The sequence below is a fragment of the Xenopus laevis genome, chromosome 2L (assembly GCF_017654675.1).
Source record: "Xenopus laevis strain J_2021 chromosome 2L, Xenopus_laevis_v10.1, whole genome shotgun sequence".
Classification (NCBI taxonomy): domain Eukaryota; kingdom Metazoa; phylum Chordata; class Amphibia; order Anura; family Pipidae; genus Xenopus; species Xenopus laevis.
Window position 1 is genome coordinate 116,181,506 of NC_054373.1, and position 24,799 is coordinate 116,206,304.

At 35.7% G+C, this 24,799-nt stretch overlaps 1 protein-coding gene across 3 annotated transcripts in view; it reads right to left on the reverse strand.

Moving 5' to 3' along the window:
• Nucleotides 1-2,933: 2,933 nt before the first annotated feature.
• fhl2.L (four and a half LIM domains 2 L homeolog) overlaps nt 2,934-24,799 on the reverse strand; it is a 36,713-nt gene continuing 14,847 nt past the window's right edge. For all 3 annotated transcript variants that reach the window (XM_018247088.2, XM_041582374.1, XM_018247087.2), the window contains 5 exons: nt 15,283-15,461; nt 8,399-8,573; nt 4,898-5,067; nt 4,192-4,378; nt 2,934-3,451 (listed from right to left, as the gene is read on the reverse strand). In XM_018247088.2, coding sequence (XP_018102577.1) covers nt 3,300-3,451; nt 4,192-4,378; nt 4,898-5,067; nt 8,399-8,573; nt 15,283-15,438 — 840 coding nt within the window. In that variant the 5' untranslated portion in view covers nt 15,439-15,461 and the 3' untranslated portion in view covers nt 2,934-3,299. The remainder of the gene's footprint in view (nt 3,452-4,191; nt 4,379-4,897; nt 5,068-8,398; nt 8,574-15,282; nt 15,462-24,799) is intronic.

Below are 24,799 nucleotides of genomic sequence, written 5' to 3' on the forward strand. Positions count from 1 at the left end.
AATACTGACTTTGTGATGTCCATTTTTCCTTGTAACACTAATTCATGCAATAACACATCCGTGACAGCCAGTACTCTTTTAGATTATATATTTATATATTTTAAAGTATACATCTTTTTTTTTAGGAATAAAAATTATATTTCTTTCATAATAACCCTGCCCATCAAATATATACATGGAGCACAGTTAATATTGGCCTCTCACTCACCGAAGCACACAAACAGAAGCACACCATTCATTTCAACAGGAAAAAACCTCCTGTGTATGCCATTCATACACAGGCAGATAGAGAGATAGATAATTAACATGGTCTTATTTTTGGTATATGTATGGCTTTAGAGCATAAAAGATTTTCACCATTGGCACTTAATATGACCACAGCAGGGCATGTAGGAGCCATTCACATTTATTTATAAGGCAAGTGATCTACTCTTTTCCACATTTGGTAAGCAAGACTTTTCAAGACTATTATACAGTATATAACAGTAATATTACTTCTTTTTGCTATCATAAATATACCCATATCTTTAGATGTAAGAATGGTGGAGAGATTACAGTGTGAATTAGCAGGGCTGGATTTACATACTAGGCACCCCGAGGCCTGCTGACATTCATCGCCCTGTCCCCTCCCCTTCCTTTGTGCACATGCACAAATTTTCCGCATCAGGTTGAAAGTACCGGGGATTGGTGCACAGGAAATTTTTAAAACTATTGCGAATCTGAACCAATGCGGGTGTGGTTGGGCAGCATGCCGCCCCCCCTAAATTTCTGCGCCCCTAGGCCTTTCCACAAATCCGGGCCTGTGAATTAGTGACCTCTCCTCACACTGTTGACTAAGGGTCAGCCAATTAATAATAAATGGTATATTTATGCAAAACATGTTCTGCTGGGGTATTATCATAAACGTGGGTTCATTCAAGGAGTAGAGTCAAATGCCTGCTGTGATTGTAGATGGTTTCTTAAACCTTTCTGCAACCTTCAAAAAACATATCTAGTATAGGTAAATCTAAAAACAACTGGACTTGCTGAGTAATCAATGAAGACGTTTCACTACTCATCCGAGCAGCTTCTTCAGTTCAACTGACTGGTGTGGGAAATTCTCAGCATATAAACTCTTCTACTAATCCAATCACAATGGCACATTGTAACTCTTCAAAGAGGTGACATCTGAAGAAATTCACAGAGGTGTGTCCAGTTGAAATGATTCAATGCTGTCTGGATGGATTCAGCCAATGGACCCTAGAGAGGCTCAGCAGCCCCTTAAAGGATGCCACAAAACCAGACAAGTGGATTTCTGTCTTTGAAAGTTCCAGAGACAAGTGGTACAGTGAATTCTTGTATGCATTGCAGTTAGCAGGATTCCATCAGACCATGTCTGACATTGCCTTTTTGGAAAGTCAATGGAAATGCTTTATGAATTGTACATAGCTCTGAGAGATGACACGAGCAGTCACAAAAAAGATGTGTCAGTATACTCCTGTGTTCAACACAAAATGTGCTCTGTTTTATTTAGAATTCAAGAAAAAATCATTAGCGTAACTGTGAAAGTTTTACTTTCTGCCAGCCCTATTCCCCACTGTAAAATGATTTCCTCCTTATTTGTGGTGCTGACAGTGCTGGATGAATAGTGGGTCTGACCCCGTGGAGCCAAAAGAGATAAATGTGGTGGTTCAATGTGAAATTGGTTTATATGTGGTTTATAGTTTAATTGGTCCATTCTTTGGGATGGCAAAGCACATATTAGAACCTTTTGGGGACCGCCAGAAAATATTTTGAATTTATTGGTTTCATATAGAACACAGATGCATTACACCTCTAGTCATTTAATATATGCACATTTCCTAATAAAACAGCTTATACAATTTAGATTTCATTTTGTCAAGCATTGCACAAATAATGGGTATCTCTCACAGGTTCACTCTATGCAGGATTAGCTGTACGCTCCATTTCACAAGCAAACACATTTATACTAAAGTTTATCTGAATTATGTGGAGTACACCCACATTTATTTACATAGATATAACTAATCCCTACCCTTGAACAATAATAAATCAGCCCCTAGTGTATTTAGTCAGTTCACAAATAGTCAAATGAATAATAGCAATAACAGTACAGGTATGGGATCCCTTATCCAGAAACCCATTATCCAGAAAGCTCAGAATTACGGAAAGTTCTCCCATAGGCTCCATTTTATCCAAATGATACAAATTTTTAAAAATTATTTCCTTTTTCTCTGTAATAACAGTAGCTTGTACTTGATCCAAACTAAGATATAATTAATGCTTATTGGAAGCAAAAACAGCCTATTGGGTTTATTTAATATTTACAGGATTTTCTAGTAGACTTAAGGTACAAAGATCCAAATTATGGAAAGATCTGTTATCCTGAAAACCCCAGGTCCCGATTATGGATAATAGGTCCCATACCTGTACTTTAAAAAACAAAATATATAAATGGTGTACATAGAATAACACTGGGACCTTAAAATATGTATCCACCAGTTATAAACTAAGGGCTATACACTTTATGATTCCAAACCTCACAAAAGCTAACTTACTTTTCTTCTTATTATAATTTATTGTGCTACTTTAAAACCCACTGCACTGTTGAGTGGTTGATCTGACATGTGCAAGGAATACATATAGATCACATGGAAACAGTGGGCAATACATTTTTCTTATGTGGTTAATCTGTTATTGGTATATGATAAGCAAGATTCTAAACATAATCTTTTTCAAGTCCTTGAAACTACCTATTTCTAGGCGAAACCTGTCACCTAGATAAAATATAGGCTACAACATATATTAGCCTAATTGCGCAAGGTCTGAAGGAATGTGGATACTAAAGTCCTTCTTTTGTCGTAAATGTTTTCTTGCTTCTTCAGCTAGGTGCTATAGGAAAGGCAACAATGAAAAAAATGTATAGCATGAAACAACTTGGAACATATCCTTGTATTTAAAATGACCCAAAACTCTGTGCATGTGACAAATGGAAACTGGCACCCAAAAAGTTGGTCAGCATTGGCAATTACATTTGCTGTAAGATTTCAGTATAGTGCATACAGTGTGAGAAGTCTCTTTCACTTCTGTACAGTTTTTTGCCATACAGTATTCCATAACCAGCAAGCCAACACTGTTGCTATAATGCAGATGGCCTGGGAATGAAATTTTAACTCTGAGAGATACGTTACATAACCTACAATTGCTTTAATGGAAATAAAAGCATATGATATATTTATGAGAATATAATATATATGATGTCATGTCTTGGTATGTCGATTCATGTATGCTTTTTTAAATTATATGTCCTTGCCACATTCAGGGCAAAGAACGTCATCTCTTTCTGTAAGAAAACCACGTCCAACCAAGGAAATAGCACACTTCTTACAATTAAAGCAATCGCTGTGCCACTGACGTTCTTCAAAAGAAATATACTTGGCTCCTCCAAGCCCTAAGAAAATAGAAACAGAAAATCAACTATTACTATCGTTATTAATTTTATTATTTACATTTATTTATAAAGCATAAACATATTGCACATTTTAGAATAATTGTAAAATAATAGAATTTACTATGGATACAACTACAAATGATTAATTACAATTGCTCATTACACCTGGGAGCACAACTGTACTGCTGTTTGCAGAAGTATGTATCTTGGGTGACCTGAGATATTCTGTTGAGCTAACTGTTCCTCCATTTGTGGAAGTTAGTTGAAAAGCAAATGTTGTAACTTAATAGCACCATAGATAGAATGATAGATAGATAGATAGATAGATAGATAGATAGATAGATAGATAGATGATAGATAGATAGATAGATAGATAGATAGATAATAGATAGATAGATAGATAGATGATAGATAGATAGATAGATAGATAGATAGATAGATAGATAGATAGATAGATGATAGATATAGAGATAGATAGATAGATAGATAGATAGATAGATAGATAGATAGATAGATAATAGATAGATAGATAGATAGATGATAGATAGATAGATAGATAGATAGATGATAGATATAGAGATAGATAGATAGATAGATAGATAGATAGATAGATAGATAGATAGATAATAGATAGATAGATAGATGATAGATAGATAGATAGATAGATAGATAATAGATAGATAGATAGATAGATAGATAGATAGATAGATAGATAGATAGATAGATAGACAGACATGTACCACTTATAGGGTTGGTGCATCCAGCACATTTCTTGGCATACAGGTTGCCGAAGCAATTCAGACAGTAGGCAAATTCATCACGAGAGGTGAAGCGTTGACCAGATAGTGGTTTCTTGCATCCCGTACAAACAAAGCATTCCTTATGCCAAGGTTGATCTCGGTATGTAACACCTCCAGTAGTGATGGCCTATATGACAAGAAAAGCAAAAGAATAATCTCAATGTCCTTTCAGCAAAATCATTTCATCATCAAGGAAAGTACAAAACATCCAACATGATAGAACGAAAATAATATTGCAAGTGCTAGAAATATACAGAGATATTGAAGAAGTTCTATAACCATTTAAGTGCACAATGTTTGAGTGCTGTTATACAGATCACTGAAGTCTATGGTGACTTTTAATATCCTTATATACTGTATATTGAATGCATTATTTCTGATAATACAAAAGTAAATATGATAGTAATTATTCAGTTATTCTATGGGTGTTTTTATTAAGAGTTCTTTTTTTAATCACTGATGTATCTTGTTTGTGCATAAGTTTATTTTTCTTTTATGAGCTTTGTCATTCTGGAAGAAGCATTTTTTTTCAGTTAAAATACCATGTATGGGTTGGTGAAGTTTCTGTATGTCGCTCTTTCCATCAGGCTTTATTTCACTGCTATTGTGCTCTCTATAATAATAATATTTATAGCATGTCCAATACCTTTTTACACTGGACACAGTGCATTGCAAATTGTTTTTCATAGCATGGCACACAGAAATTCTGATTATCCTTTGGAATGAAGCTTTTTGTCCCAATAGGTTGTTGACAACGGGAGCAACTGAAGCAGGTCTCATGCCAGCTGTTACCTTTATATTCCATCTTGCGAGTTCCTGTAACAGAGGTGGCAAAATGAAAATAGGAGGCCAAGGAAAATGCATGATGTGAATTATGTATAATTTCAGTAAAGCACTGAGGAATATGTCAGCACTATATAAATACTGTAAAGGATTATGATTACAATTATAATAATAGTGTATACCCTGGTTCAAAAAGCATTACAAAGTAATCTGTTTTCTGAACAAAATGTGGACAAAAAACAAATTTACAAATGATCCATATAATTTTTATGTTTATATTCTCATTTTATATTTCTGCAGCATGTCAATTTGGCAGTAGAAACGTGACCCAAGAGACCAGGCCCTAATTTGAACGAGACCCTGGATAAATTGGAGCCTGCCTTAATAAGTAAAGAAAAAATATTTATTATGCAATATCTAGCCTTACAAACAATTTTCTTTCTGGATTTTAGGGTTAGTAATCTGATTTTAAATGCCCAGTTAAATAGAAGGCACTTGCACACAAAATAAAATAAATAAATCTAACAAAGCAACAAGTTTAATCCATGGCTACAGCCCCACACTACCACCATTGACGCTTTTCTCTATAGAAACATACATTTTTTAATAAAATACCTGAGCAAATTATACGTTTAGAATTTCATTGTTGGGGCAAATTGGCAGAAATACACATTCATTGAAGAGTTCTATAAGAAAGGGCCTGGATTTTTTAGTGATAGACACAGTACAACATTTGCTATCCTCAATATTGCTGTGTGATGTTTGATATTACTAAATGAACCAGGCCTATATTTGCATATCAGTAGTTAACTAGCCCATCAGGGCACCAGGAAGACAATGCTTTCCAGGTGCAAGCAGAGGAGCAGCGGGGGATGGATTCTGAGCAGAGACAATGCTTACCGGGTGCAGGCAGAAGCAGAGGAGCAACGGGTGGGCAGATTCTCGGCCTATGGAGATCCACAATCATCTGGCCCTAGCCTTGGAGTGTGATTTATAGTGGACACTTATTTGTTGTCATAGATACTCCTGGAACTATTACTCTGTACTGATCTGCTGACACATGGTTTTATAATATTTATATGACACAAGTATAAGCAAAGGGATCTGCTGACACATGGTTTTATAATATTTATGTGACACAAGTATAAGCAAAGGGAGGGGGCAACAGAAAACCACTGATCTATGGTTCCACTTGTGCCCCAGTCCAAAACTGTCTTTAATGAAATTGTACCGAATGACATGGTGTATGACATGTTGTACTAGCAGAAGTCTACAAGTAAAAATATCTTCAAGAAATGCACTCTTAACACATGAAAAGTAGATGAAATTATACTAAGCTTTACATTGCATCCTGGCACAAGGTAATACATGTGTGTGCTAATATGTGATAATAATTATTCTCCTAAATTAGAACAAATGATGTACAGAATTCTTCAGCAACTAAGATCCCCATCACAGCACTGTGACACAAGCTGGCTATTACTGCAGGCTCCCCATTTAATTTCACTTATAAAAAAGGGGAATTTCTAATGAGTGCTTAAGGATTGCAGACTAAAATGTATGTCTGAACTTCTATGTAACTGGCTCGATTGTAAGAAATCAGCTCCCCTGAAATTTCGCACACAGATAAAAAAGTAAAATTGAATCTGTTATATATAACCCAGCAGGTCTGTACCAGACAACCCAGCCATTGTGAAACTGTATATTTTGCACATTCCACATGCAGGCAACGTTTTTCCTTTTTTTTCATCCAAAAGAATAGCAGATTCTAACCTGGCAGAAATAGAAATGGAGTGTTCAGGATGTAACAGTAAAGACCTTAGGAACTAATGGGTTAACCTCCCAAATGCTCCGTCTGGAACACAATATATTTATCCTTGTCCCATCGTAATCATCTAATTGCATCTCCCTTTCTGTTTATCCAGTGCCTCTGCTCAATGTACAGAGCAGCCATTTCTTACTGGAAATTGAAAACAGTTAACTTTATTTCCTTCGTAATTGGAGACCACTGGTAAAATATGTTTTTCTAAACATTATATTAGATATTACTCGTTCTAAATCAAATCTTTTTCTGCTACACACTGCTATTAAATGCTTTTAAAGCTTCTCATTTTTTTTGGCGCTCTCACTGAATGCCATGATCTACCAATATAGGACAGAATTTCCCTTTTACAGTATATTGTTATCTTTATGGGAAAATGTAGCCCTGAAAGCAAAGCAAATAGTTAATTATGTTTTGTGCAAGTGGATAAAGACTACTAGGCACAGAATACTAAGGCACACTCCACAATGCTATTGTTAGTTCTGACACAGATATTCAATTAATTATAGTGTCTGTTTAAAAGTAAAAAAACTTATGACTGACATGTTAAAGGAGAACTAAACCCCCCTATTGTGAAAAGCCCCACCTACAACCCTCCATAGTGCCCCCTCCCTGCTTCCTCCCCACATAGTGCATTAGTGAAAAATGTGTCCCTAATTGTGAATCTCACGTATCCATGCAGTCTAGGCCAACAGAGCTCAAGGGTACCATCTTTTTTATCTTCAGTTTTCTTCGAATCCTCTTTCTTCTCTTCAGCCATGTCTGACACATGCGCAATTAGCATGGACACTGCCTCCAACTGCACATGCACCAAATATCTCAGTGTCGGGGGTCCCTTCCTGAAGAAAACTGAAGATGTGGAAGATGGCGCCCTTGAGCTCCGCTGCGATACTCTGCATGGATACACAAGATTCACAATTAGGGACATATTTTTCACTAATGCACATGTGGGGAGGAAGCAGGGAGAGTGCACTATGGAGAGTAGTGGATGGGGCTTTTCACATTAGGGGTTTTAGTTCTCCTTTAATCAAAGATCTAAATAATAGACATTTGTAATTTTCTTGCTACTTTATTTTCTATATGATCATTCTATTAGAAATCTGCATTGCATCCCTAAATGCCCTGCATTAGGAAGTCCACACTTAATTACAGATACAATAGGATGCTCCCGAGAGAGAATACAACTAACCAGTGAAGTGTTAGTCATCTTGCAGTTACCTACATTTTTTATACCTTAAGTCTACTAGAAACATAATTTAAACATTAAATAAGTCCAGTAGGTTGGGGTTTCCTCCAATAAGGATTAATTATATCTTAGTTTGGATCAAGTATAAGGTACTGTTTTATTATTACAGAAAAAAGAAAATTGTTTTTAAAAATTTGAATTATTTGGCTAAAATGGGACAAGGCCTTCCCGTAATTCATAGCTTTCTGGATAACAGGATTCCGGATAATGGATCTCATACCTGTATAAACGTTAATAAAATTTGCATTGTGTGAGCCATACTGTCTTCTGCCCTATAAGATAATAGCTGTTCTTACCTGGCATGATTGTCTTCTTACACTCGCTGCATTTGGAGGAATATTCATTAGAATAGCACTCAGTGCAAATGAGGTGCTCATCTTTAGCAGCAAAAGGCTTGTCCACCAGGGACTTTTTGCACTGGAAGCAATGGAAACAGGATTCATGCCAGTGGCGGTCTTTGTAGGAAAGATCCTGAAAAACAATGGCACACCATTAATGTTAACCATTGCTTTCTATGTTAAAATGTTATAATAAAATCTTTATGTAACATAAATTTTGGTCAGGCTTGGACTAAAGTAAACCTCTTGTTGGTTATTGAACAACAACTGCCTGCATTCATGGATCTTTGGGGTTGTAGTTTAATAAAAAATGGAGAAGTACAAGTTGAATATGACCAGGCAAGCATTTCAAAAGAGTAGAATTCTCATATAGATTCAAGCTGGCCATGCACAGAAGGTTCTTTCTGTATATCAAATAAGTGGGTCTTTGATTCATCTGGCTACCCAAATAATGCCCATCCACTTGTTTGATTTAAGGGCCAATGATTACATAACATCGGCGAACGCATAAATTAAAAATATAAAAACAATAGCAATAATAATTAAAAATAATGACTAATGTTATATGTCAAACCATGTAGGTAATGCAAATATACATATACATATAGCTCTCTTCTCAATGCCTGCTCTCCCAACCCCTGCCTAATGGATTCTTTGGAAGAGATCATGCCAAATAAAGAGAAAAGCAGGTATGGTCTTTCTCCCCCCCAAGATAATATTCTCTTTTTTCACTTAGTTAGGACTGATGCATGGACACTGCCTTGGCTGGGCATGTCAGCTTATGCATACTTTGTACAAACTTTGTAACTAAAAGTGGCTCTTTTTACTAAATGTGCAAAAATAAGTTTTCCCTTGGGGCTATATATTGGAGTGCTGGGGTTATGTGTGTAGTATTTATTACAAGCCACACCTATGTGCACCGAATAAAATGGGATGAGCTGCATTCTAGTGTGTTTATTTTTATAAATATATATATATATATATATATATATATATATATATATATATATCTATATATATATATATATATATATATATATCTATATATATATATATATATATATATCTATATATCTATATATCTATATATATATATATATATATATATATATATATATATATATATATATATATATATATATATATATATATACTTGACATGTCAGACTGCACGCAAAGGACACAGAAAGGACACAGAAATCAGATTCCAGTGCCAATTTTTTCAGTCTGGGCACTCATATTCTTTTAACCAATTAGCCAATTATCAGTCTAAATTCAATATTTGCATAGTGTGAGTATAAGCACTTAACAGATATATAACCTAATCAGTCAATCACCATTTAATTTGGATCTTGTGTTTTGAACATAGTACAGGAAGCTGGGCAATGTTTTGATCTGCAGTGGTAATATCCTTAAGGAAATTGATAGAACCAGGAGACTTCTGGAAAAAAAATGTGCTGTGGTTCCCATGGTGTGCGCATCATGAAGATGTATTTATGAAAATAAATTATTTTTTTAATCTTATTTTATGTGCCTCTCTGGTATCCATTGTGAAGTAGAACTAAGGATCTTTCATTGTTTCAGATTATTTTCTTGACCGAGCCAGGAGATCAGAATAAATCTCTCACTAATGTAGACAGTGCAGAAAACTTGGCTTGCTCTTGAATCCCCTGCATGCTAACTGGCAGTTCTATCTGCTTGTCTGGAAAGACAATAAATAACTTTTAACTCAATAAATAATTGTTTTTATTTTGGTGGTCTCACGTGGGGGTTCACTTTGCTATGTCTCAGCAGGATATCTTACAATGAAATATATTGTGTTATTATCCTACTACATCCTTGATTACAACGTATTGCAGTGGCTGTTTTTTCTTGTGAGGGCAAACCACTCACTGCAAAACTGATTTTTATGTGCTGACTCCAAATTACTGATACATGGAGGGTTATATTATACAAACCTGGCACCAAACTCAGAAATAATGTTTAGTGTGCCGTTAAAATGTAACTGGTGTAACTCTGTGACCTTAAATTCTAGGCCTTGCACAAATGGCACAACTATCCAATCCTTTTGCCTCCATCTGCCCACCGAGGTTCTATTTAGAGCTTAATAATTATACTGACATCACAATAATAATGAGGATACAGTAGCAAACATTTGCAGGCCGGAAGTCTTTTGTATAAACCCAAACAACAAATTAATTTAAATAATAATTGTCACTAAATCAAATTTGCTCAACTGAAATAAGGTCGCAGAAAAACGTATGGAACATTAAATTCAAGTCACCGAGTTCCTTCTGGCTTGTTTCCAGCTTCCTGCTACTATAGCCAGCTGCAAAGTCTCATCTGTGTGCTGCTTATTCATTTACTGAGGCAGAAGAAAAAACGTTCATTTACATTTCTGGCATTCGAAAACACAAACATTCGGCCAAATAAAGGAATAAAAATGAGCATCTTGATATAATATACACATTTTAGACTTGGCTCGCTGACCTTCAGCCAGCGTATGGTTTATCATTTAGTTCAAACAAATAAAGTGGAATTCAAGATTCCTTTCCCTGAAAGCTCAGAGGTATTTAATTCTACAACACAAATGCATTGCTTAAACATTCAGTTCCAACAGACATCATAAATACGTTTATTACTTTAGCAAATACAAAAAAGCAAGCTGGCTTTGTCTATTATCTCTATTACTGAAGAAAATAATAGAACTAACCAGTGGTACACTACAGTATTGAATGGCAGTGGCTGTTTATCTACGCATGCTATATAGGCTATAAAGGTGACCATACACAGGAAGATAAAACTGCTCCTGTAGACCAATTCAGCAGCTTATCTGCCCGTGTATGGGGTCTTCTGATGGGTCTTCCCGATCGATATCTGGCCACGATATCGATCAGGAAGGTTTAATTTTTCCGGCTACTGACCCGTCGGAGCCCATTGCTCCTCGTTGTAATCCTATTGTTCGACCCTAGGGCTGAATGTTCGGATTACCCCGATATAGCCCTGTCATTGGTGGGCATATCAGGGAAAGATCTGCTCATAATCTATAACAATGAAGTTGAGAAAGTACAATGCACAGCTCCAAATAGAAGTATCAGCTCTTACAATATGCTACAGAGAAAGACAATTATGGTGATCAAACTAAATTAAAACCACCCACTTTCCATTATGTATAGAAAAGGTCTTGTTTTTAGCACAAGGGGGTGAGAATTCAGAGAGAATATTTTCATACGCCAAACTGGAGCTGCGCTATGGTTCCCCATTTTAAGAACAATCACATTGAATTGATGTTTGCTCTCCTAGACATGCCGATAAGTTCAACTAAAAACCAGTTAGGGTGAGATCTGGCATTCTCACCCTATTTGCTGTCCTAGACAACTATGCCTGTATGTCTCATGCAGCAATGCTTAAGAGACTCTTCACATGGCAGTGAATAAGTAGTCTGAAGTGGGGTCTCTCTGAAGCAGATGTTTTTTTAGGCAATTAAACACAGATAAGTATTATATAGCTAATGGCACATGGTCGTTTTTTGTTTTTTTTCTTAATAGCTTTTTGCAGGGGAAATGCCAATAATTGTCTCTGAGCCAAATTTATTACACAGTTACTTTATGGTATTTACAGTAAAATATAACCTTAAAACAGAGTGCCATTCTTTTCTAGTATGTGTTAAAAACGTGGCTTTCTGCTACTGTCCCATGTTCCATCAATAATCAGTCATAATCATCATCCTATTATTGCCATGTGATGTTTCAGCCATATTGAAATTAATTTAACTGTGATCAAGCAAATGCATTGATGATCCTTTACACAGCTTTTTTTTAACAAGAGCTACACCTAGAAAATATCTCTCTAATTGATATTATTATATCTCCAGAAATAGTAAAGCAGTATTCTACTTTTAAAAAGAATGATACAGATACATTTATGTTCCAAAACCCTATATTAAAACAATATATATATTTCAGATTACTTTCATGTTATTACCAGTGGCATCTTCTTTAGAGGCAAAGATGCAGAGAAGGATTCTCCTTCAAGCCTTATACAAAATATTTTACTGACATTTGCACAAAAGTCTCATTATCATCCTATTCACTAATGTGCATTCAAACTGGGCTTTCAATAATATCAAGGAGAGCAAATCTCGTACTAACTGGCTTTTCTGCCGTGGTTTTCCCAGGGTGCGAGCAGATGACCAGCTTTCTCCCAGCAAAGGCCAAGCATAGCAACAACAAAACCCTGAAGTGGGGACTGTTATCCAGAATGCTCGGGACTTGGGTTTGCCAAATAAGGTGTACTTTAAGGGGCCCATTTATTAAACCTTGAATTTTTCTGGTTGAGTTTTTATAGGGGAAAACTTGAATTTTTAGAGAAAAAAAACCTCAAATTTTTAGAGATTTGTTATACCCCAAAGCTAAAATCCAAATAAAAAAATACTCCATCTCAAACCTGTCGAGGTCATATAGAAGTCCCTGGAGATGTTTATTGACATTGGGATCCGCACTGTTTTTGGTTTGATAATCTGACAATCGCACAATTCAATCTGATGCACAAATTTGTTGTGACGTTTTTTCACTCCAGTTTTTTTCGAGAAGAATTATTGATAAATGAGTAAAATTCAATTTTTATAAAAAGTTTTTTATTTATTTGAGTTTTAGTAAATAACCTCCTAAGTGTACTACAAAATCATTTAAACATTAAATAACCTTATTAAAATTGTTTTGTCTTCAAAAAGGATTCATTATAGCTTAGTTGGGAATCAAGTACAAGGGACCATTTTATTATTATAGAGAAAATGGAAATGTTAATTTTGAATTATTTCATTAAAATGGAATCTATGGGTGAGATGACCTTCCCATAATTCAGAGCTTTCTGGATAATAGGTTTCTGATTAACAGATCCCATTTATGTACTACTTCTAGTGCAAGAGACATGCCACAATGGTACAATCCCCTATACTAAGCACATATAAGCAATAAAATATAGCTTTCCTTTGTTTTCTATAAGCATGGGTTGAAAAAGCACATCCTGAGAAAATACATGAATTGTTATAAATAAAGCTTTTTGCCACCTAATCACTGCTGGCACAGGAATAAGAGTGTTGCACAATATAACTCTGCGTCAACTGTCAGTTGGTAGATTTATCTGTAACAGTTATTTATCATAACTTGGAAAGCACATTGCCGATTTCTGCATATTATTTTATTGCCTAGTTAAAATATCTTATCTGGCAGCCAAGCTTCTTTCTCTAAACAGATTTTTCAAATGGTACTGAGTTACATTAACTTACAGACTCATAAATTTGAGTTTAAAAGTTCACTCTGATTAATTTCGATATTTCTGACTCAAATGGTCTGAATTTCCTCCAACTTTTTCAGATTCCTAATATCACCAGAACAAATGTAAGACATTTTTTCTGTTACGATTTAGTTCCCACTACTGCACAAAGAGAAATAAATATATTTTTTAACTAAATGGCTCAAATGTTTCACCAGTTATGACTTAAAATTAGCAGAATGAGCAGACAACAGAGGGGTGCTACTCTATTCTATTGTATTCTACTAACATGCTAATGGACATTCAGCAGCTGTAAATGCAACCAACAGAATTAAAGGGATTCTGAAACTGTATTAAAAACATATTGCTTGCCCAGTTACCTGGAGATAACCCTTATTTTTCAGGCAAATTAATTTTCAGTGGTACAGACACCTGAATGTATAAGTCTGACTCCTTATGATCTGTTGGAAGTTGGGTTGTTGCCAGCAACTGACTTCCTAAGTGTCTGTTTTTGCCTTTAACATGATCCCATTCCTTCCCTGTATTTAGAACAACTGGCTTGGATGGAGATAATGAACTTCATATAAACAAACATCTCTTGGATATTTAGCAATTTCTCTTGCATCTTCTTGTTGGCGTTTCTTCAACCAATACTCAATATTGCTGGCTAATAGACTATTATCTAACTAGAAACTATTTTTGTAGCTATCTTAAAGGGGATGTTCACCTTTATATTCAATTTTAGTAGACAGTTTGTAATTGGTTTTAATTTTTTAATTTTTGTGGTTTTTGAGTTATTTAGCTTTTTATTCAGCAGCTCTCCAGTTTGCAATTTCAGCAATCTGGTTGCTAGGGTCCAAAATAGTCTAGTAACCATGCATTGATTTGAATGAGAGACTGGAATATGAATAGGAGAATAGAAGAATGAGTAATAAAAAGTAGCAATAACAATAAATGTGTAGTCTTACAGAGCATTTGTTTTTAGATGGGGCCAGTGACCCCCATTTGAAAGCTGGAAAGAGTCAGAAGAAGAAGGCAAATCATTCAAAAACTATATATAAAAAAATAATGAAAACCAATTGAAAAGTTGTTTAGAATTGACCATTCTATAACATACTAAAAGTTAACTTAAAGTGAAACTGACACTAAAAAACTACTTTTTAAAATATGAAAGTACATTAAAAGTTACCTATAGGTCATGTTGATTTGTTTTTGCTGAGGGGTTTGTTTTTGTAAGTAACTGTGAGTTAAAGTTCCTAAACCTGACTGTTTTGCCAACATGACTGTCCCATCTCAGCCTTTTCAATGCTAACCGACTACTGAAACACAAATATGGCAGCCCCCTCATACAAGAACTTGGGGCATTATACAGGTAATGTAAAAGCATTGTGAAAATACTTTATGGCAAAGTATAAGTTGCTTTCAAAGGCAATATTATTATAGATGTAAAAAAGCATTTAATTTCTGGTGTCAGTATCTCTTTAAAGGTGAACCACCCCTTTAAGGCAAACACCAAATCTTTTTGAATTCATCCATCTAGCAATGACCCACTGGAAAATATAGCATACCTTTCCATCACAGCCAATTGGCTTCTTGCATTCCTCACATGAGTTAGAGTACAGGCTCTCGTAGCACTTCACACAGTAGGGATTCTCTTCCCTCAGAAGGTACTTTTTGCCAAAGAGAGACTCCTTGCAGTAGTGGCAGTCAAAGCGCTCAGTCATTTTAAGTGCACGCTTCTTTCAACCTTTTAAGAGAAAAAAAAGTTAGGCAGTTTGAAATTATTTAATTTGTATATTTGTATAGTATGACATATCTGACTTTTTCCTCAGTTGGAAGCACCTACCTTCATTCTTGCATTAAGTGGGAAAGTTTTTAATGTTAAGAATGTGCTAACTCCTGGGAAAGGATAAGCAGCTAATGACAGGGAAGTTGTCAATGTATAAGCAGGGCCATGTTTTCAGTATAAGCACCCAAAGTGTAGACAGTAACAGTTCTAAAAACCCTCAGCCCGCTGCCACATACATGCTGCAAAATCCTGTGGTGGGGCTAAAGGTAATCCTCTCTGATCCTATCAGTATATGCCCAATAGTCTATGCAAACCTGGCAATCAGATTGGAGAGGGCTGGACAAGGGGAAGATTACCTAGGCCAGCACTGGGTATACATCTTGCACTGTACACTTAAAAACCCAATGGGTAATTCAGAGGAGGTAGTAGTGGACTTACCTCTTCCAAGCAGACACCAACGAAAGTGGTAATTTTCAGTAATAGTTTATTCACAAAACAGTATTGCAACGCGTTTTCGCCAGGCGCCTCACAGAGGCGCCTGGCGTGTTTATACAAAGACACTGTTGTTTTTGCTCCCATTCCACATTGCCTGATGAAGCAGGAAATGCCTGCGAAAAGCGTTGCAATACTGTTTTGTGAATAAACTATTACTGAAAATTACCACTTTCGTTGGTGTCTGCTTGGAGGAGGTAAGTCCACTACTGCCTCCTCTGAATTACCCATTGGGTTTTTAAGTGTTTTTAGCTAATTTTATCCTTTTGGCGCCTCTGTTTTGTCTTACTACTATATCGAGTCCACCCCGAGTGGAGGGGTATCATCCCCTTTTTCTTCTTCTACAGAGAGCGACGTCTTATTTCTGAATGGGGTCAGGATAATCTCCCCACCTGCCTATACAGTGGTTGCCTATCGGTAACCCTGGTTTGTGAGTATTAATTTGTTTACTCTACCATTACTCCTTGTAAAAACATATTACACTATTGGGGCTCTTGGTGTTCCTTTTTGTCTTTATCTTGCACTGTGTATAGGTGGTGAGAATAGGAAATCTGTTATGCAGAAAGCTCTGAAATACAGAATTGAATGACCCATGATGTTTTATGGAATTACTAAAGAGTCATCTCCCATAGACTCCATTTTAGTGAAATAATCTCTGTAATAATAAAACAGTAGCTTGTACTTGATCCCAACTAAGATACAATTAATCCTTATTGGAAGCAAAACCAGCCTATTGGATTTGTTTAATGTTTACTTGATTTTCTAGTAGACTTAGGGGCACATTTACTTAGCTTCGACTATCGAATAGGCTACTTCGACCTTCGACTACGACTTTGAATTGAACGATTCGAACTAAAAATCTTTTGACTATTCGACCATTCGATAGTCGAAGTACTGTCTCTTTAAAAAAAAACTTTGACCACCTATTTCGCCACCTAAAACCTACCGAGCAACAATGTTAGCCTATGGGGAAGGTCCCCATAAGCTTTCTAAGCTTTTTTTGATCTAAGGAAAATCCTTCAATCGATGGATTAAAATCCTTCGAATCGTTCAATCCGAAGGATTTAATTGTTCGATCAAACAATTTTTCCTTCGATTTTGATCGAAGCATTTGCGGTAAATCCTTCGACTTCGATATTCAAAGTCGAAGGATTTTACTTTGAGGGTCTAATATCGAGGGTTAATTAAACCTCGATATGCGACCAATAGTACTGTAAATGTGCCCTTTAAAGTATGAAGATCTAAATTACAAAAGATTACTTATCCGGAAAACCCCAGGTCTTGAGCATTCTGGATAACAGGTCCCATACCTGTACCTCTTACTCGATGGTAACTAAGTTAGCAAGGATCCATGCTGATAGCATTTGAAGTTGAAATACTTTAGTAGTCTTAAGATATGGTACTCCACATTAAAAAAATATATCTTATCTTGAATACCAACATCAGGGATTACAGTTTCCAGTATATCATTACTGGAGGAGGGGGGGTTAGGTAAATTTATATGAAGTAGAGTTGCTGCTATGTCTTGCTCAATCAATTTCTCTGGCTGTATTATAGTTCTTTTAACTATACAAGCACAATGGTTCAGTTGCAATCCAAAGATCCGAAATCACATCAGCAAGCAATGAAAATGGGATTTTCCCATGTCCCTGCCGAAATAAAAAAAACTGAAAATGTGCCTTTTGATCTTGGCACAACTGATAGAGCTAAGTAACAAACTTCTTTGTCATCACCGGGAATGAAAAACTCTTCCACGCACCACAACTGTAAGCTTTTCTTAAGCAATATCTCAATTAGTTCCAAATGATGCCATGCAGTCTGCTATCCTACGCCTGTGTCAATAAACAGAGTCCATCTTGCTCTTGTATATTTTCCTGCACATGCCTGTATATTTAATCAAACTAATTCCTTGGCGCATAACACAAGCCAATTGTTCCATATGCTTACACTGAGCTTTTTGGTTAAGAAATGCAATCATTTGGGATGTTTAACATTTTTCTTTGCTACAGAAGAAAGAATGTTGAATCTAAATGGGAATACCTACATGTCTGCAGCTTGGGATAAAAATTGCTGTTGGGGGAGTGGGGAGTGACATCCTGCTTGAAACATATTCAATATTGTGCCTTAATCCGCCTCTTATACTGTAGGGTTTCATTTAATAAGGATGCACAGTGCTAATATACCAAACTAATCTGACGCTCTTTAAATTATGTTTTTAAGTGATATTAGGGATGTCTTATGGTACCAGATAATCGTCATATATTTATATAGCACCACCAAGATATGAAGCTGGAACAATTTTGCAGCCATAAAAATGACAAACTGAACATTTGCACCATGTTACTTGTGTTATTCTTGTTACAGAGTGCACCCAACCCATAATGGCAGCTCCTGTGAATGAGGTACAGATATAAGACCTGTTATCCAGAATGCTCGGGACCTGGAGGTTTCCAGATAACAAATCTTTTTTATCATTTGGATCTTCATTTCTTAAGTCTACTGGAAAATCATGTAAACATTAAATAACAGGCTGATTTTGCCTCCACTAATGATTAATTATATTTTAGTTTGAATTGAATATTACCAGGTCAATTTGCATCACATGCAAATGTTTTTGTAGAATTTGAAGGATATATGAGCCACATACTCATTGCATTGCGTTATTTACGGCAGTACTGAGCGCCAGCTTCTACATATTGGTGGGTACAAAATTCTGCAACTCTGGGGGAAATGAAAGTATGGTGTGTAAATAATAATTTGTTGCCAGTGGTTATTGCACTTATACAAATCCGATTTCTACTGTTTGGAATTTATGACCTGTTGAAGTGTCCCAAGACCACTAAAAGCAATGTCAATATATTTAAGAGCTCCACTCTCGTTAGCTGCAATGCTACATAAACTCATTAGCTACTTATTAATATCAGATCTGTCATTTTCTACACATACCCTTATGAAATATAAACAGTCCCATGTGTAGGAAAATCCTGCCTTCCATATAAATATTTGCACTTGGCACATACAAGCGAAGATAAACACTGTCTTGACTGTGTTACGGTGGCCTGTCATTACTAATCCATTATCCACTGCATCAAAATCCCTTCAGATTTGCTCATTTTTCTGCAAATGCCACTGGTTTAATGAGGAAAAGCACACAGAAATCCTTTCGTTGTGGGGAGGTCTATATATATATATATATATATACTGTAAGTTTAGGCCTTCAGAGATGCTGACATATCCAATATACCAAAAGTGCACTGGTGGCAATGTATCATAGACACAGACAGTGGCTCTAACATCAATATACTGTAGTAATACTAATATTTTTGTTCACTCTAGGTAATACAGCCATAAATATGAACTTGAATGTCCAACACATGAGAAAACAAAATTTCTTATTTAATACAAATCTGCTTTCACCATATTTAGATTAAAGATTAAAGTACCACAAAGAAATATACATTGACTGTATATTTTATGTGCACTTAGTCTGCATTTATGAAAAATCTCTAGCCATCATGAAGTAGTTGCTTTAATTTAGTTTCCTTTCATTCATAAAGAATAACTCTGAGACTGACAGGGTGGGCATTTGTGAATACAAGAAATCAAATATATCTTCAGCAAGGAAAGGACAAACAAACAGATTCCAGTGAAAAATTAACATTTTGCTTTCCCGAGAAAACAATTTGAAAGTACTGGGTAGGAATAAGTGCCATGTTGCTGCAGATCTATACACTATTTTTTCATTTTTGGAAGGGTTGAACCTGATGGATTTTGAATATTTCAGCTTCTCTGATATTATGGGTCTGATTTATTTATATGTCAGTAAAATATTATTAACACTTGAGAATTTCACTTTTTTGGCACTGGGGTGTTCTATCAAGATCTTCTCTTGAATTGAGGATAAAGGATTCAGATTGCTTCTGTACAAGGCTGAGTACAAACAGTCCATACGGCAGAAAGGCATTTGTATGCTCTATATTTTCCCCTGTGCAATATCAGTTAATGGAGAACTAAAGATTAAAACTGGATAGCGCTAGAAATGCTTTAATTACTATATAGCAGCCCTATAACAGGAATAATCCATGCCTTCCAAATTCCACCATTGCATCTTTTTAGGCTATCTTTTGAGTGCCAGTGGCACTGCACATTCTCAGTTTATTCTGGGCAGCCCTTCTCTGCTAAAGGATCGTGGTGAAATTTAAGGTAGGTAACAGTCAAATATTCTCAGGGTGGATAGTGGATAGAGTGGATAGAGGAAAGCATCTTGAAAAGGATTAGGGGCTATGCATAAGAGGAATTGGTAAAGCCAACATGATCAATTATCAGTAAGTCATAAATTCATATAAATATTTGAATCTCTGGCACTCAGCATAAAATAGAACTAACATAAATGTATGTATATGTGTGTGTATATATATAAATATATATATATATATATATATACCAGCACATTCATATACACACACATATACATATATATTTCCTGCCACCAACCAATGTACTAGATATTTTAGCTGACATAGAGAAACAAGAGACTTGGATAGGAAATACCAGCCGCACATTTGATGATCATATATACATTCTGTGTTACTTGGCTTGAGTTCTTCTGGTTAATGGGAAACCACCAGGTACATCTGTCTAACATTACATGTAACATGATACTTTTTCATTTGAGGGGTGGAATACAAATAAGAGCTCGCTGAGAAAACTTTCAAAGAAAGACCCCTGCCTGTTATTTCTGTACATTCCAATCACCTCCATTAGAAAGTATACTTTTCTCAGACTGAAGACTGAATAGCTGGGCTGCTAAGAGATTCTCTCTGTTATACTTTTCAATGTGCTTAGTGTTGCCCAACTTCATAAATCACTTTAATAATATAGCCGATCAAGTAGCATTTGCTTTATTTCCCATTAGGACACAGATGATGGTAGAGATGGTTCAAGTTGGCTGAATTAGATTGGGTTACGTGCCAGTATCTCATGTTAGATTAGAGTCATGGGATGCCCACGAGCAACAACTCAATGTTCTTAGTTTTCCCATTAAGGAGAAATTACATTTAGATGACAGCAGGCCCGGGAGATAAGTACAACATGTCTTTTCCTTAAAAGGCGGCCATGCTTAGCACAAAAACAAAGAAATAACATCTCACATTTATAAGTACTTTTATGACAGGCCAAGGTCAAATCTTTTGATTTCAATTTTTGAGGCAGGAGATCAGCAGTTTGTAATTTAACATAATTTCTGATCAGTGATAACTATGGGAGCCAATCTTCATATTTATTTATGCCAAAGAGAAAAAGAATGCAACAATGATGCTAATGTATCTATTATGATGTTTTAATTTGAATTGATGTTATTGTTTCTATTAAAATCTTGATCAGTTTAGAAATGGAATCAATAACTAATTGGCTGCTATGGGTACTGTAACTGCACTGGTACAATTTACCACCTATACTATTAAATAAGCACCAAGGACATAACTAGTTATGTGCTCATCGGCTCCATTTTCAGAGATAATAGTGCCTTTGCTTTAAATAGTTGCCATTCAGATCATAGGGCCTAGACTATAGGGCTCATTTACAAATGCAAGTGCAGCTGAACTCAGATGTACACAACTGTGCATATTTTCATGCTGTTCATTAGCACGGTTGATGTGCTGAGCGCCCTTTTGTTTCAAATTGTGCACCTTTTGCTGCAAGGGAATCCTGGAGCTAAGATCAAGGGTTCAGACAGTCAACTGCATTAATTAGTGCAACAGACTTGCACCCAAAGAATGCCAATGCTTTTTTAATGGTGAACACTAGAAGTGACACCTTCACTACTAGCAACACAGCCACCTGATTAACTAATCATTTAGGGATGCACTGATTGTAAGATTCGGCTGGGATTCAGCCTTTTTTAGCAGGATTCATGTGAATCCAAGTGCCAGGCCAAACCAAATCCAAAATCAAGTCTTTTCGTCACACAACTTTTTTTTACAATTGGTCATTCTATGCCATAATTTTCATTTGCATATGCAAATTAGGGGTTGGATTTGGTTCCATATTTAGCCTAATCTTTCAAAAAGAATTCAGGATTCATTCATATCACAAAATATGATTAGGCAACCATGTTTGTTGTTTATGCATCGGACATAATTGCCATGAACACAATGCTCAGCTGCAATGATGCTGGAATTGTGGGGAAATAAACTTTGCACTGTGGGTAAAAAACATAGCAATTGTATTCCAAACACTTTGCACATTGTGGTCATTAATTAGCCCTTTTGTCTTTAGTCTGTACAGGAACATTGTAAATGAAATGTATTAGAATAAATATGAACAAAACTTAGACCATAGACAAAAACAGAATTATATAAATTACTTATATAAAATGTTAAATCATTTCTTCAGCATGAAACATCCAGTTTGACGAGCAATCTGTTTCTAAGGTCTTCTAAGCTTCTGCCTAAAATGTGCTCTGCTTATGTGTTCTGTTAAATTAAAACAGATTGTTCAGTGTTTTTTTAATAGAATATTGCGCAATGAGCATAGTTTTGTTTCTATAGTTTCTTCTTTCTCTTGGAATATGCAGGAATGTGCTCATTCCTACTGCAAAGAGAAATGTAGAGACCTGTATAATAATCCACTCCCCAGCTCCTAGCCCATCATTTGTGTTAATAAACTGTAATAAACTGTTGGTGGCACTTGGTTGTATTACAATCATGTCTACTGACTCTGCCATCCAAAAGCTGCCAATTTAACTTGACATTAATAAAGGTGTGATATAATAAAAGACCCAACATTTGCACCAGATCTTGTTCCCTGTAATGTGTTTTCTTCCCAACAGGTAATTGATAAAGGATATTTGTGTATTTGCTGCTATTGGGTACTAGACCTGATGTAAGCTTTGTAACCTCTAGCACATTACCACATTATGCACAGATCTGGACCAATTGTCAGCCAGACAACCAGAGCTTTGGGATCCTTGCAGATGGATCACCTATAATACAATTTAGTGTCCATTGTGCAATCCTTAGACAAAGTGTTTTTCTACCTTATCAAAATCCATTCTGCCCCAGACTGTAATTTAGAAAATCTAACCAATGAGTTCTGGCACATTTATCTGGTTCAAAATTTAGATGGGGGGAAACATCCTGCTGCTCCATGTAACTAATGAGACTGTGGAATTTGGTTCAGAGTTTTCAGGAGCTACATAATCGGTGTCATAATTTATGATGCAATTTGATAGTTCTCTTTAGGGACCCCACAGGGATAGGTTTGGAACAAGATGTATTCTAACAAATCATCCCAATCATCCCTAAAGAAAATGACATTGTTTTTTTATTGTTGTTTTTGCCTTTTTTTTCTGGTTCATTTCATTGAAAGTAAAATACAAGGAGTAGCCTGGCTGCTTCAGTCCAAAAAAAATCTAGTGTTCCATTATTATGGTATGTTATCTGACACTCAGACATTCCAAAATTCAGTTTAAGGTAGGACTGTACAATGCAAGCTTTGTAGCCATTCCCTGACAAAAATATACAGGAAATATAAGTTTCTCTTCTCTTATCCAGTGGCATAATGGTAGGTGGTGCTTTTTGCTGTTGGGGGGCAGCAAGGACCCATTAAGAAGAGTTGGCAGTATGAGACGTGGGGTAGCTTATGGGAAACAGCTCAGGTAGCATGAGTTGGTGGGCTGGAACCAATCAATATTCAGTGCAATTAAATTTCACTATTACTACTGACAAGCATTATCCAAAATTATAAAATGTTTCACACCTCTGTCAATAAGAATAATTATATATTTATTGTCTATCTATCTATTTATTGTCTAGCTAGCTAGCTAGACAACTAACTATCTCTCCTCTTTTCATTTTTTTTCTATTCTATATTCTATGTGCCTTTCTAACTGCTAGTTTCTTTCTAATAGTTTTAACAGTCTATATACATCTCTGTGTATTGTTTTATTTATTATCAGTCTATCTGTCAATCTATCTATCTATCTATCTATCATCTATCTATCTATCTATCTGTTTGTCGTCCTGTCTTTCAATCATTTTATATCTGTCTGTCTGTCATCTTTATCTATGCCTGTATATCTATATTTCCATCATCTACGAGTCAGTATATATGTATTTTTTTCTGCCTATCTATCTATCTATCTATCTATCTATCTATTATCTATCTATCTATCTATCTATCTTTCTATCTATCTATCTATTTATCTATCTATCTATCTATCTATCTATCTATCTATCTATCTATCTATCATTTGTTCCAATGAAACAACACAACATTAGCTTATTTATTTTGCAACAGTTCCAAAAACCCTACACACACGAGGACTCACAAAGAAACCAAATTATTGCACCTTCCCGCTAAGCTTCAAAGGAGAAGGATAGTCCCTTTGTAATAATTAAAATGTAACTTTTATTGGTCCCATTTATAAACATATGTAATCTTAAAAGTGTGTACAATATATATGGTGCATATATACGTATAACTACAACATGCTATTGTCTAACTATGCAGATATCCAATAAATATTTCCTCAGAAAGTACATGAAAATTCCTCAGGCTAGGAGCAAGGCAGGGTTAGGTCTCTCCAGGAAAACAAGTACAGCTTTCCCTAGCCCCGTTAAACTTATTGTCACAGAGAGCAATGAAGGTACAATATATTAAACCCAAATAGACCTGTTCCTTCCTGACTTAAAACTGATGTTAACCCAAAATCCATTTTGCCTTATGAAAAAGGCAATTCTAAGCAACTTTCCAATATACAGGCATGGGATCCGTTATTCCGAAAGCTCTGAATTATGGAAAGG